The sequence below is a fragment of the Sesamum indicum genome, linkage group LG12 (assembly GCF_000512975.1).
Source record: "Sesamum indicum cultivar Zhongzhi No. 13 linkage group LG12, S_indicum_v1.0, whole genome shotgun sequence".
NCBI lineage: Eukaryota > Viridiplantae > Streptophyta > Magnoliopsida > Lamiales > Pedaliaceae > Sesamum > Sesamum indicum.
In genome coordinates, this window is record NC_026156.1 from 2,305,782 (window position 1) to 2,317,843 (window position 12,062).

Here is a 12,062-nt window from a genome sequence, read left to right on the forward strand (position 1 = left end):
GGGGGGGGGGGGCACTTTTCACAGAAACATTTAAACAAGAAACTTACCAGAATGAGGTTTTAAGAATTCTTGTATTATCAAAGTTGTAATGCTCTATATTTCTCCGCTTTGCAATGCGGTCTAAATTTACGTAAAAGGGACACTGTAGAGCATGTTTCACCTGCAAAGAATCTAATGTAATTCACTTACTTATCTATGATGAATAGTCAAAAGGCTGTGGATTCAATTAGAAGCACGTATACAAGGCATACCTCTTTGTCAATATTTCTGCCAAGTTGACTTGAATGAATTAAACGACCAGATAGTTCCTGCTCAAGCAAATCTTTAAGCCTTAAGTTTTGCTTTTCCAGATTTCTTTCATCTGAGCATAATATGAACTCTGATGCCCTATATAATTCAAGAGTTGTGTGTATGTCTTTCATATTTCCGCAGAAGGAATTTGAAAGGCACTCTCGTACAGTTTCTGATATCTGATCTGCATGATGTTCCAAATAATTATACACTTTTGGAATTAAATACTCTTTTCCTCTTAAAAGTAAAAAAGAAAAGAAAATGGATGTTTGTGCCTCTAAGTTAACCTGAAGTGATACTGTATCCGTTCATTCGCAATATTCGGAATGCTAAAGCACAAGTTGAAGCATCCATGAATATCTCCTCATCGCCCTGCAGCCAGCATCTTTTATGGGCTAATGTCAAGAGAAATATAACGGTGTAAAATGTGCAGATTTTATCACATGCAGTAACTACCCCCTTAATTTCTGTCTCAATGACTTTTGCTCGACAGAACATGCAAGAATTGATAAACATCAATGTGTGCTAGCAACTACCTGTATGTTTCATCCAACACCCTCTGAATTTCCTTCCTGAAATACCGGGTAATCCCCAACCTTTCAAGATTATCAACTGTGCATAGCTGAGTATATATATCTAGGGGGTAAACTGCAGGAACTGAGAAAAACGAAGAGAGGTTGTAAGTTTTCATTTCCAGAACTGGCAAGTTCACATACAGATAATGCAGGGAAAACTACCGGCATTCCCAATTTTCTTTAAGGCTGACTGGAGGTAATTAAGGCAACCAGCATTGTGAAGGCCAATGAAAGCAGCCGCTGTCGTGGAGGGAGAGTTGAAAAGTGATCCGTTCCCTCTTTGATATTTCATGACCGATTTCCAGTCCTGTGACTTTCCCATTCCTTCAGCAACATATGCCAAGTAAGCTTCAGTCTCCACTGAGTGACTTTGGTAGCATCTAAGTAGTTGGATGTCATATCAGCAGAAGGTCAGATAGTAACCTTTTGAGCGGAAGCTTTAGTAATAGTTCTATTTAACGTTACTGATAATACTGATATATAGTTTGTTCCAAAAATTCCAATTAGTTTCAGCTCTTTGTCTTCCTAATTTCCATCACTTTCATGTCAAGTAAGATCACGGAGCACACAACTCTGCCTATACCAGGCCAGTCTCTTACAAATTTTTGACACCATATGGAAACATATAATTACTGAAATCATAGAATCCGGACAACTCTTACCTTCTAAGCTCCAAATCTCTCTTATGAACCAGATCAGTTAATGTAGTTGGCTCTAAATTGAGGTTCAATAATAAGTCTCTGGCATATTCAAGCATGGCTGGGAATACAATGTCAAATCCCATGGGAGAAATCTGACCCTCCTCGGTGGCTGAAGCAAAATTCAACTCTATGAAACGCACACCTGCAAAAATGAACATCTATCAATCTGTTGCATGTATATGAAGGTTAAGTTGTATGCCGAGGATACACACCCCTTTTAATTTGTTCTTCCCCAACTCCCCATTTTTGGAGTGCAAGAACGCATGCCAATGTAGAAGAAAGGACGTCTTTCTGTAAGAAAGGATGATGATGGGGACGAGCCCATGAACCATCATGGCATTGATTTTCCAGCAACCAATTCAGACAATCTGGGAAACAAGGTTCCTCTAACGAATGTGGTGAAGGGACCATAGCAACCCATGCTGTGTCATATGTTGAAACAGAAAGTTCAGCCTTATGAATCAGCTTTGTTATTCTTTCTTTGGCCTCCTCAAAGCCCTGCATAGGTTCTCGACAACATTAATCAACTCTGTGTTTGAATGAGATAATAAAGCTAAAATGGGAGATATTAAGAGAAGGGTTTAGGAATACCACTGAAGAAGTTCTAGCCAATGCTGCTTGAACTCTAGTGTCCAAAGATGCTGCTTGCAATAAAAGAAGCAAATCTTCACTGATACATTGATTCTAGAGTATGAACATATAGCAGTATCGAAATAACAGATTACAAATTACACTCTATGATACTTTGAAATACCATTTTATCAGCTTCATAATCAACAATACCACATATATCTTACAGTTTCTTCCCAAAGCATACATATTTACAGACATAAACCCAAAAACTAGAAACAAGCACGGGCAGATGCACATTAAGGCACAAATACTAAGCTAAAGCAACAAACAACAAAAGCACAACATACGACACCATTTATCTCCTCTTACATTGATCCTCGTACGCATAGAACAGCCCAAATCACCCGCCTATGTTTCATGGATGGATTCATCCAAAAAAGGCTCCGTGATCAAGAAAAAACGATAAAGACATCCTAAACCCTTTTCTTTATAAACTTCTCATCAATAAAAAAAGATCCAATTTTCTTAAACTGGTTAAACAAAGGAAAACCAAACACAATCACGTCCCCGTCCTACAAATAAGAACATGGTTACCTGAAGCATGATGAGAAAACCACAAGCTCCTGAAATGTGACTTCTTACGGCCAAGAAAGAGAGAATCAGACAGCTGAAGAGACATGGCGGCGTTGACCAGCGGTTTACCTTAAAACCTCTCCTTTCTCTTAAATTCACCGATAAGAAGAAAAAGGACCCGCATGAAAAGGGAGTGATAGCTAAAGCACTTCAATATATACAGCGTGGGCCGTGGGTCTTCGCTTTGGAGAAAAGTTGAGAAGGTGGCATGCGGGAATCAAGAACCGCGGATACGCCCCTTTATTGAAGCTGACAAAATCATACCCCAAAAAGAAAAAGGCAAGCAGACATAAATAACTGTATTATATGTGTTTAGCAATCGGCAAGATATTTTTCAAATTCCAACAACTATTTTGTTTTTGTTCGTTTCGCTGTTTATTCGACTCCTCATTTAATTTGCATATTACTGTTGTACTGTTCTACATGGATTTGTTCATGTTCCTCCTCCATCGGCAAACAGTTGTTATTACTAAGTACAAGGTTCTTGCAAAGTTCAAGGTGGTCAGGAATCTACAAACACTTGAAGAAAATGTATATTCTGTAGGGGCCCGCCAGCTATATTATTATCTAAGGACAAGAATTTATGTCCAGGATCAGACATCTCTTTCATTTTTCATTTTCAAGAAACATTTGAAAATATTTATTTCCTTTTTATCTTTTCGTAACCACTACGAATAGCTTTTTTCATATTTTCCTTTCTTCATCTCAAACATGCTTTTCTATTTACACGTACTCCATTCCCCTGTATGTGGGTAGAAATGGGAATTCTCAATAAGTAAGAAGGAAGAATCCTATTTTTTATACTCCAAGGGCTATTATGAGATTGCACAAAGTTGAGGACTATATTTTGGGCCGCTGTGAGAGACTGCATATTTCACTAATCCTACTCCCTACCCAATTGCCAGGCCCACAAGTAGGAGTCCGTCCATCGTTCAATTCAAGAAGAAATTAAGATAAGGAAAAACAACACTATGCTGAGAGTCTGAAACGAAAACCTGGGAGTTTCTTCAACTGTTGCCAGTCACACATAACATACGTATGAACCGTTGCTGAAGCAAATCAATGGCAGCTTACAGCAGAAGTATGAGCACGTTTACATAGAATTGTTGAGGATCTTGTCTGCTGGCTGCTCGAGAATCTGCTGTGGGCTGAGCCAGGAACAAAATGGTGCTGGGGGGTCGCTTCCTGATGTCAAGAACTCTCTCTTTTGCTGCCGCGCCGCCCACCACACCCACCACCCTTCAAGAATTCGCGTCGATTCATCCGAAAGGAAGTGTGTGTTTGTCTCTATCAAAGAACTGATTTTTCGTTTTGCTTCCTTTGAATTTGGTTCTTGAGTTCTTCTTTGAATACAGGAATTAGATTGCAGTTCTTTTGATTGATTACTTTGAAGGAAATTTGTAGGCATTGCAAAGGTTGTGTTGAAGAAGGGAAAGACTCAACTGTTTAGAGATGGTAGCCCAATGGTATATAGTGGCGCCGTTGATAGAATAATCGGTAGACCACCACCTGTAACTGGCGACGTTGTCCTGGTCGCTGATGGGACTGAGAAACCAATTGGTTGGGGCTTATACAATTCAGTTTCTATGTTCTGCGTGCGGCTGATGCAGCTAGATGATGAAGCAGCACGGTACATGCGCAATAAATCCTCATTATTCTGTAGTTTCTTTTGAATGTACAAACCTGATTGTAGCAGCAGTGGCAATGGTACAGAGATCCTTCGTGTGTGCTGAACGTGGACAAACTGCTTGAAACTAGAATCAACGAGGCTGTCGCACTAAGAGAACGGCTTGGGCTTCCTTCATCCAGGACAAATGCATATCGTCTTGTCAACAGTGAAGGAGATCGGTATTACTTCCCTATACTTGAACCTATCAATACTCGTATAATTTCAGGCTTCATTATCATGTTCACAAATGAACATAAAGTTAGGCAAGTTTGCAACTGTGGGCACCAACGTTGTTAAAGAAACATAATCAGTCATCCTTTTGTTAGAGGTCAGCCGCAATTTTCCTTCATAGGGTGTAGAATGCAATGTAACTTCTTAGTCCAGATGTTATGGTATGGCGCATTCTGGAAGGCTGTAACTTCACATCACCTTCACCCATTTATGGGCATAAACTGAAGGAACCACATGCCATGCTTGTGCTTGAATTCTGAATTTCTGGCATTATGCATAAGTGTTTTACAATAACAAACTTTCTTTCCCTTTGAACACTTGCAATAAATATCGGAGCCCATATACAAAGTGACCTTGTCATCTTCCTGGTTTTGCTATTGTTTGGATTGTGTCAGATTTACTCCTGCGACAGAGTCTCAACTGAATTTGATCATTACTTCAATTTAAATTTATAGAAAAGTTCTTAGGATATGCAATAAATTTGAGAGTGCCCCGCCGTTGAAGCTGATATTTTTATCCTGCAATTCCTGTTGATTTTGTTAATATTCTGTTAGCTGCTAGAACCTAGTATTATGATTCAAAATAATATGCATTTTAATGCAGGTTGTCAGGCCTTATAGTTGATGTTTTTGGAGATGAGGCTGTGATTGCTTCCTCTGCTGCCTGGGTCGAAAAGTACAAGCAACAGATAAAAGTCTGCATAAGTAGAATAAACAATATCAAACATATAACCTGGAGACCATCCATCGATATCTTGAAGGAAGAAGGGATGGATATATCTGATTCAGAAGATGTAGATCCGTCAAATTCTCCCAGGATGGCAAAGGTAAACTGAGCTCTCTGTTAGCAGGTGACATTTGTTGAGACTAAAGCATACTATTGATGTGGTGGTTATAATTATGCTTTCCTCATTGTTACCATCTCTCCCCAGAAATAGGAATGAGCATAACATTGAAATCATGTGGACTTACAAGGGAATGTTGTTTACTCAATCACATGAAAAAAATATCTCCGATGGCTACTGTAAGCAAGTCTCCCAGATTATGTGGTCTTAAAATTTGCAGTGGAGAGAGGAAATGCTTTCTAGCTAGTGAAATGTTAAAAATGCATCTCTATAATGATGTTATTCTTGAGTCTTATTATGCTCATACATGTGAGTTTCAGCCAGGTTGTGGAGAATGGTGTTTCCTATTTAGTCTCCTTGGAGGGGCAAAAGACTGGCTTCTATGCTGATCAGCGTGAGAACCGCCAATATATATCATCAATCTCTGAGGGTCAGAAAGTACTTGATATTTGCTGTTATACTGGAGGTTTTGCCCTAAATGCAGTACTTGGTGGTGCTCTAAATGTAACAGGTGCATTCATATGCATTACTTTTGTCATTAGTCTTTTTCATACCTTTCTTATGAAGCAAATATTTAAATCTAAGCAACCATTTTCACCAACAGTTCCAAGCAAGCTTTCCATGGATAAAAAGATTCCACAGTTTGATAGAAATATATCTAGAGTCGTTAATCATGTTACTAATGTTTACTTGCCCATTAAGGAGTAGCAATGATGGGCTTGTAATAGTGACAGATTATTAATTTAGCAAGCATAAGTTGAATCAATGACTATATGACAGGGTAGCCCTAAATTAATGAGGAAAAGTTAATATTAAGCAACATCTGAACTTTTGCAAAAATCATAAAATCCTAGGAATCCTTCAGCAGAGATGAGGATACCTGCATCAACATTTTGCTCTTGAATCATATGTTTTATTCTATGGAGTCTTTGTATCTAACTTGAGTACCTCCATTTGCTGGAAGGTGTTGATTCATCTTCTCCTGCTCTGGACATTGCGAAGGAGAACATTGTTCTGAATAACCTTGATTCTGGAATAATATCATTTCTGAGACAAGATGCTACATATTTTATGAAGAATGCAATCTCTAATGGTGATTCATGGGATATAGTTATTCTCGATCCACCAAAACTAGCACCGAGGAGAAAGGTAACCTAACATGTTTTACTTGATGTTCTTGATGCTTATTGTTCACAGCCATATAACAGTATTTTTGCTTTGTTAAGAAGACACATATCTCCCTTAACAGCATCTCAATGAATCTTTGCAAGGGATAACCCTTTAATCATTATGGCCAAATATAAGCATATTTTCCATTGGCTAGTGTTTTTCTCTACTCATTGAATCTAGACTTGTTTAGGTATTACAAAGCGCATGTGGGATGTATAGGAATTTAAATTCCTTGGCTATGCAACTAACAAGAAGGGGTGGACTTTTAATGACCTGCTCCTGTTCCGGTGCTATGACCCAAAGTGGGATGTTCCTCCGAATTCTACAGGCAAGTTGCATCTCTATTTTTTGTGGAAGAATTCCAGTTTTTCAAATGACATATGGTTAAGTTCTGCCATAAATCTCCTTTCCATCTAAAGATTATTAAAGACCAGAATGAGCATGTACTTGCATCACGATTTACTCACTGATATAGTTTGTTTCTCTGACCCTAATTTGGACTGTTGAGTTGTAAACAAGAGCAGCTATTAAACACGCAAATGTCTTCTGGTCAGGGTGCTGCATCCATGGCTGGTAGAAAGATTACAGTTATACGCCAAGCTGGAGCAGCCTGTGATCATCCCATTGATCCTTCTTATCCAGAGGGGGAATACCTCTCCAACGTTCTACTTAGAGTGCTATGAGGCTCAAATTTCCATGCTAACCAAATGAATAGTCTTCCTCACTGCTACAAATATTCACAGATTTGGAAGAAGAAAACGGCTTCCTACAGAGTATGCTGATATGTCAACAGGGTAAAACTGCAAGACATCACCAGAAATGTTGAGATGTGGATATAGTTTCATAAAACAAGAAAATCTCACGGCTAGTTTTTGTCTTTGTGCCAAACCTTAGAAAGATCGATGGAACTATAATGAATTATTATTTGCAAGGCAAGCTAGTGACAGCTTCACATTTCCCTCATTCGAAGAAGGGGTTATACCTTATTTTTCATTTCGAGTCTTGGTCTTTTGCGAGCTGCAACATGGTCCAATAAGAAAAGAAAAAAGGCCAAAATGCCCCCTCTCCACTCATCTTGTAGGCCTCGCTTTAGCTTCAAGTAATCAACAATGGGTATTGGGTGGGCAATCAAGTAATCAACAATGGGTATTGGGTGGGCGATCGATAAATAGAGGTAAATCAAATTTACATAGATATATGGAGATTCTTATCTGAACTAGTACAAATTCAGTTCATTCAAAGTAAGATGCATATCTCAAGTCTCAAGTGTTCCAAAAGCCTGTGATCAAGGTTTATACACAAAGATTTCAAAAACGAAGAGGGAGAGCAAGCTTGTATCCACTCTAACGGAGTCGATGCCTGAGCTATATCCACGTGAACAGCACTCTCATAAGCTAGCATCAGTGACCCCCTGGATTCCGGTTCCACGACAAATAAGTCGGATCTCCAAGTTGCCTGAGACAGAAAACATACAGTTAATAGTACTCTCCCCAACCAAAAAACATTTCATAACATTTTAAGTATGACTCTTAAAAGATCACATGGCAGAATAGCTCTAGGTTGATTATTAGTAGAACAATGCTGCTGTCACAAAATTGACGAGTGTGAATCTGCCTTGCAGAAACAAGGAACAAACTTTGATCAACTTAATTGGAAAATGATCAATGATTACACAACCATAACTGTACTTAAAAATTAGCAACAGGGAAGAAATATGGAGCGACTCCACAGAACTTATAAAACATAGGGGTTTTACCTTTTTTAAATGCTAAAATAAGGATCTGCTTGCTTATGGACAAATACATAGATTAAATAGCACACCAACATCATCATCTTAGAAAACCACTGTGGCATGGGTAGCAAAGAAGGGAAAGATCGTACCTTGGTTTTATTAGATAAATAAGCATGAAAACCATGGCCAAGAAAAAGCACAATCCACCCACTGTGAGATACGCAATACCCACAAAATCATTCTTCCCGCCTAGCCAGCTGGTGGTAGAAAGAACTAGTTTCTTCTTGCCATTGAAACTGTAAGTATTATAACGGTTCTGTAATGTCACATCGATGACATCGCCAGCTTGAAGATCAACTTCTATTTTCCCATACAATTTTCTAAATGTTGGAAGAGCAGCAGTTCGCATCCAAACAATAAGGTCCTCCTGCTCACTCAACTGTTACATGACAACATATTCATATGGCAAATTGTTAACATGTATCCTGAAAGCAATTGAGACTAAGATCACAACAAAAGCATGAATATTCTGCATTCAACAACTGATAGAGGTTAAACTAAAGTGCAAACTTAAGCATGATCTCCAGATCCTCTTTCGAAGTTCCATAAGACAAGCAATATAGCTGAGACCGTTTTAGTTTAAGCTTAAAAGTCATAAATTGGAATTCATGATTAAGTTGATAACAAAAGATGGACTTCAGAGACCAGATGCAAACGCATAAATTATGTGCAATCGCTCCTTCAACATACCAACATGATATGATATTCTTTAGCACCACGAGATCCATAGGTGTGGATCTCATTGTTAAGAATGGCAGTAGATATGAATATGATAAAACGGTATAAGTTCCAATATGGAACTACAGACACATGTAGATTTTCTTTGAAACCATATTCCAAGTAAATAAACAAAGAACAAATGGAGTAAATCGATCTGTTTCCAAGTAAACAAATATGGTTTCATCATGGTATATTAGTCCTTCCCACTCCAACAGCAGTAAGATGGATGCATGAATTTCAGGTAAAGTACTTCTGTGTCGCATCCATCACCTGAGAATCATTTTTTCAATAAATTACAACATCAGGTGACAGGTTACTATATAGGGCAAGGGGCTTACTGGTTTTGATGGATCAAGTGAAGCGCCACCTTTTAGGGTACCATTCTGAAAGTTTTTCGGGAAGACATTTTTCCCAAATTTACGATCCCTATCACTCTTCCACGAGATTCCTCTCTTATTTACGGTCAACTGCTGGTTGTTGCGAGTAAAGTCATATGTATCATTAAACAGACTCCATGCTATAAGACCGCAAGGAACTATAGGTCTCCCATCACTTGTGGTGTCCTCCGGACTACAGGGATCTGTGTCACGCTCACTTCCTGGACTTCTCAACTGCTGATCACTTCGACTCTTAACATATCTAACATCAACCAAGAAATTCATAAGGCATAATAAAAGATCTTTGGTAATAGACTATAATAAAAGCAACATCGACTGATTTACACACTTGGGAGGAGAAAAGTAAAAGGTATTAATTCTTGTTTGGTCATTTAAGAAATCTTAAAGTGTATAGCAAGTTTAACCCATCCAGATCAGAGTGTAAAACTAACATTCCAGATCTCAATCCAATAACAGAACCACCAACTCTCATCCGCAAAATGAAATGCATGGCAGTAAGACGGAACAAGTAAAACATCACACCTATAGCCACAAATTTCGTACAACAGGAAATTACATTATTACTACCTGCGATGATTTTGATAGAAATTGTCAAGCTGGTAATACACATAAATTGGCTGCTTCATATGTTTTGGAACCTGACATTGATCATCTGTCAGTCAACACCATTTTTATATAATTTCTGTACAATAAGACCAATAATGAAAAGCAACCGCCATGACTTCAATTAGAGATTGCTGAACAGGCACTCACCGTAAGAGTTCTATTGCAGGTTTTGTCTTGAGAGCTTTGAATAAAGCCAACCTTGTCATTTCGCGAATTTATCGGAATGCATTCATTCTCATAGCGATCAACAATTTCAACCACCTGGTGAACAGAAAATAATTTTCAGTCAGTAAAGCACTTGAAAGGAAGCATAGAGAGAATAAAAAAGAAATGGCGGTAAACTTGAAGCATACATCACGAGAAGCAAAGAGTGAGACAACTCCGATCGGAATGAAGACAACACTAACAAGCAAGAAAGTCGAGATCACCTGCAGGGTCATGCAAGGGAGCAAAACTGTCATTAGAAAAAACTCTCCAGATGTGGATAGCATTAAAGGAACACGAAGAAACTTGCAACACTTACCCATTTAGGAGTAAGAATAGGTTTGCATGCGGGAAGTTCCTGTTGCGTAAACCTTGAATCTGAGGAGCACAATTTCAAGATAAGAAAAAAAAAATCCACTTAAATTTCCAAAATGCAGTCTGACCATAGACCAATCTCATTGCTAACTAGTTTTGACAAATAGCTAGTCACGAAACCACTTCTGAAAGGAAAAATAGAAAATTGGTTAACTAGATTCAGTATAACATAGACAACTTTAGCCATCAGATATTATGCGAGCAGCATCACAAAACTACTAAAACTCCAGCTCACTTAAAGTCAAACTTCCTGTTTAATGCTTTTTTCCTTCCATGATATCCTCACTTTGTTGATGAATTCCTAGTCTTAGCATCTCATTGGTGTAAATAAAGAAAGGGAAGGTTTTATATTCACACAAATCGACATGATGTTACCAAAATCTTTTGCAGTCAGCCAGAATTTCTCTAAATTTTCTTCTTTAGCCAGAATTGAGCCTTATGAAAGTTGCTAAAAGCGAAATGTAATTTGAAAACTCGAAAAAGGGTTCTTATTGTACTGCCTATAAATTCTGAATAAAGAACAACCATCATAGGAAGCCAATAGTTTGCCTTATCTTCTAATATCTCGTAAAATAATTCGTCGTCACAAGCTCCTAGGTCTAATTGGCATTATTTATGAAAATGCTCCACCAACAACAAAGATAATCTCTGGTTTGACTACAAACATGATGAAAAATAAGTGGTATCTGCAAACAGGTGACTAGTTTTGGAAAGATTTCATCAATCAGTAACTACGCTCATCTCAAATAATTGATTTCATTGATAGTCTTTGAATTGAAAAAGTAAGCATTTAATAGAAATTAAACCATTGTCAGACCACCTCAGAGCCAAAAAAATTCCTTATCGGAAGCCCAAAAACAAAACAACAAGAAATGTCAAGAAACATCAACTCTTTTCCAGGAACATTTAAGGAATAGGGTTTAGGTAAAGGTAAATACACTTGGGTCGCTTGGAATTCCTTCTAGGACCGGTTGATTCGGCCGATCCAGGCCCTCCGGCACTCGATGACGGGGTACTCGAGTTCATCACTTCACCACAATCAAATCCTTTCCTTCTTCCCCCCTCCTCAAACTACGAGACTTCGATCCCAAAAGGAACGCTAATGGATTGAACAAAGACAAAAGGGAATATCAAATACAAACCCAGATGCAAACAAACTCTGAATGATAAATCTTGGAATCTAAGAACTTCAACAGTTGGAAAAACATAACAATTAAAAAAGGGGGTTGGGGAGAGGTTGATTGCAGCGGGTTTGGTATAATAAGAGGTGGGATTGTGGG

The 12,062-nt window shown here is 38.3% G+C and overlaps 3 protein-coding genes across 3 annotated transcripts in view; 1 reads left to right on the plus strand and 2 right to left on the minus strand.

Annotated features, from left to right (window-relative positions):
• The window catches only part of LOC105175114 (ent-kaur-16-ene synthase, chloroplastic), a 6,142-nt gene extending 2,903 nt beyond the window's left edge, over positions 1-3,239 (minus strand). Inside the window, exons 1-9 of the mRNA XM_011097454.2 lie at positions 2,735-3,239; positions 2,159-2,208; positions 1,780-2,065; positions 1,529-1,709; positions 1,029-1,246; positions 828-948; positions 579-676; positions 252-475; positions 48-160 (exon numbers count right to left, since the gene is read on the minus strand). Coding sequence (XP_011095756.1) covers positions 48-160; positions 252-475; positions 579-676; positions 828-948; positions 1,029-1,246; positions 1,529-1,709; positions 1,780-2,065; positions 2,159-2,208; positions 2,735-2,819 — 1,376 coding nt within the window. The 5' untranslated portion in view covers positions 2,820-3,239. The remainder of the gene's footprint in view (positions 1-47; positions 161-251; positions 476-578; positions 677-827; positions 949-1,028; positions 1,247-1,528; positions 1,710-1,779; positions 2,066-2,158; positions 2,209-2,734) is intronic.
• Positions 3,596-7,680, plus strand: LOC105175116 (ribosomal RNA large subunit methyltransferase I). The gene is made up of 8 exons (XM_011097456.2): positions 3,596-4,046; positions 4,178-4,403; positions 4,487-4,621; positions 5,277-5,499; positions 5,842-6,028; positions 6,482-6,666; positions 6,878-7,015; positions 7,242-7,680. The coding sequence occupies exons 1-8, from the start codon at positions 3,938-3,940 to the stop codon at positions 7,368-7,370; spliced, it is 1,332 nt and encodes a 443-aa protein (XP_011095758.1). The 5' UTR covers positions 3,596-3,937; the 3' UTR covers positions 7,371-7,680.
• Positions 7,857-12,062, minus strand: part of LOC105175115 (ALA-interacting subunit 1) — a 4,483-nt gene continuing 277 nt past the window's right edge. Inside the window, exons 2-9 of the mRNA XM_011097455.2 lie at positions 11,721-11,881; positions 10,727-10,785; positions 10,557-10,631; positions 10,351-10,464; positions 10,165-10,235; positions 9,538-9,838; positions 8,569-8,858; positions 7,857-8,142 (exon numbers count right to left, since the gene is read on the minus strand). Coding sequence (XP_011095757.1) covers positions 8,088-8,142; positions 8,569-8,858; positions 9,538-9,838; positions 10,165-10,235; positions 10,351-10,464; positions 10,557-10,631; positions 10,727-10,785; positions 11,721-11,808 — 1,053 coding nt within the window. The 5' untranslated portion in view covers positions 11,809-11,881 and the 3' untranslated portion in view covers positions 7,857-8,087. The remainder of the gene's footprint in view (positions 8,143-8,568; positions 8,859-9,537; positions 9,839-10,164; positions 10,236-10,350; positions 10,465-10,556; positions 10,632-10,726; positions 10,786-11,720; positions 11,882-12,062) is intronic.

What these genes read in the sequence shown, in the direction of transcription:
- LOC105175116 (XM_011097456.2), top strand. Translation starts at nt 3,938, where the DNA reads ATGGTGCTGGGGGGTCGCTTCCTGATGTCAAGAACTCTCTCTTTTGCT. An exon ending in GTCGATTCATCCGAAAGGAA is followed by an intron (nt 4,047 to 4,177) that starts GTGTGTGTTTGT and finishes GGAAATTTGTAG; the next exon opens with GCATTGCAAAGGTTGTGTTG. An exon ending in AACTAGCACCGAGGAGAAAG is followed by an intron (nt 6,667 to 6,877) that starts GTAACCTAACAT and finishes AGACTTGTTTAG; the next exon opens with GTATTACAAAGCGCATGTGG.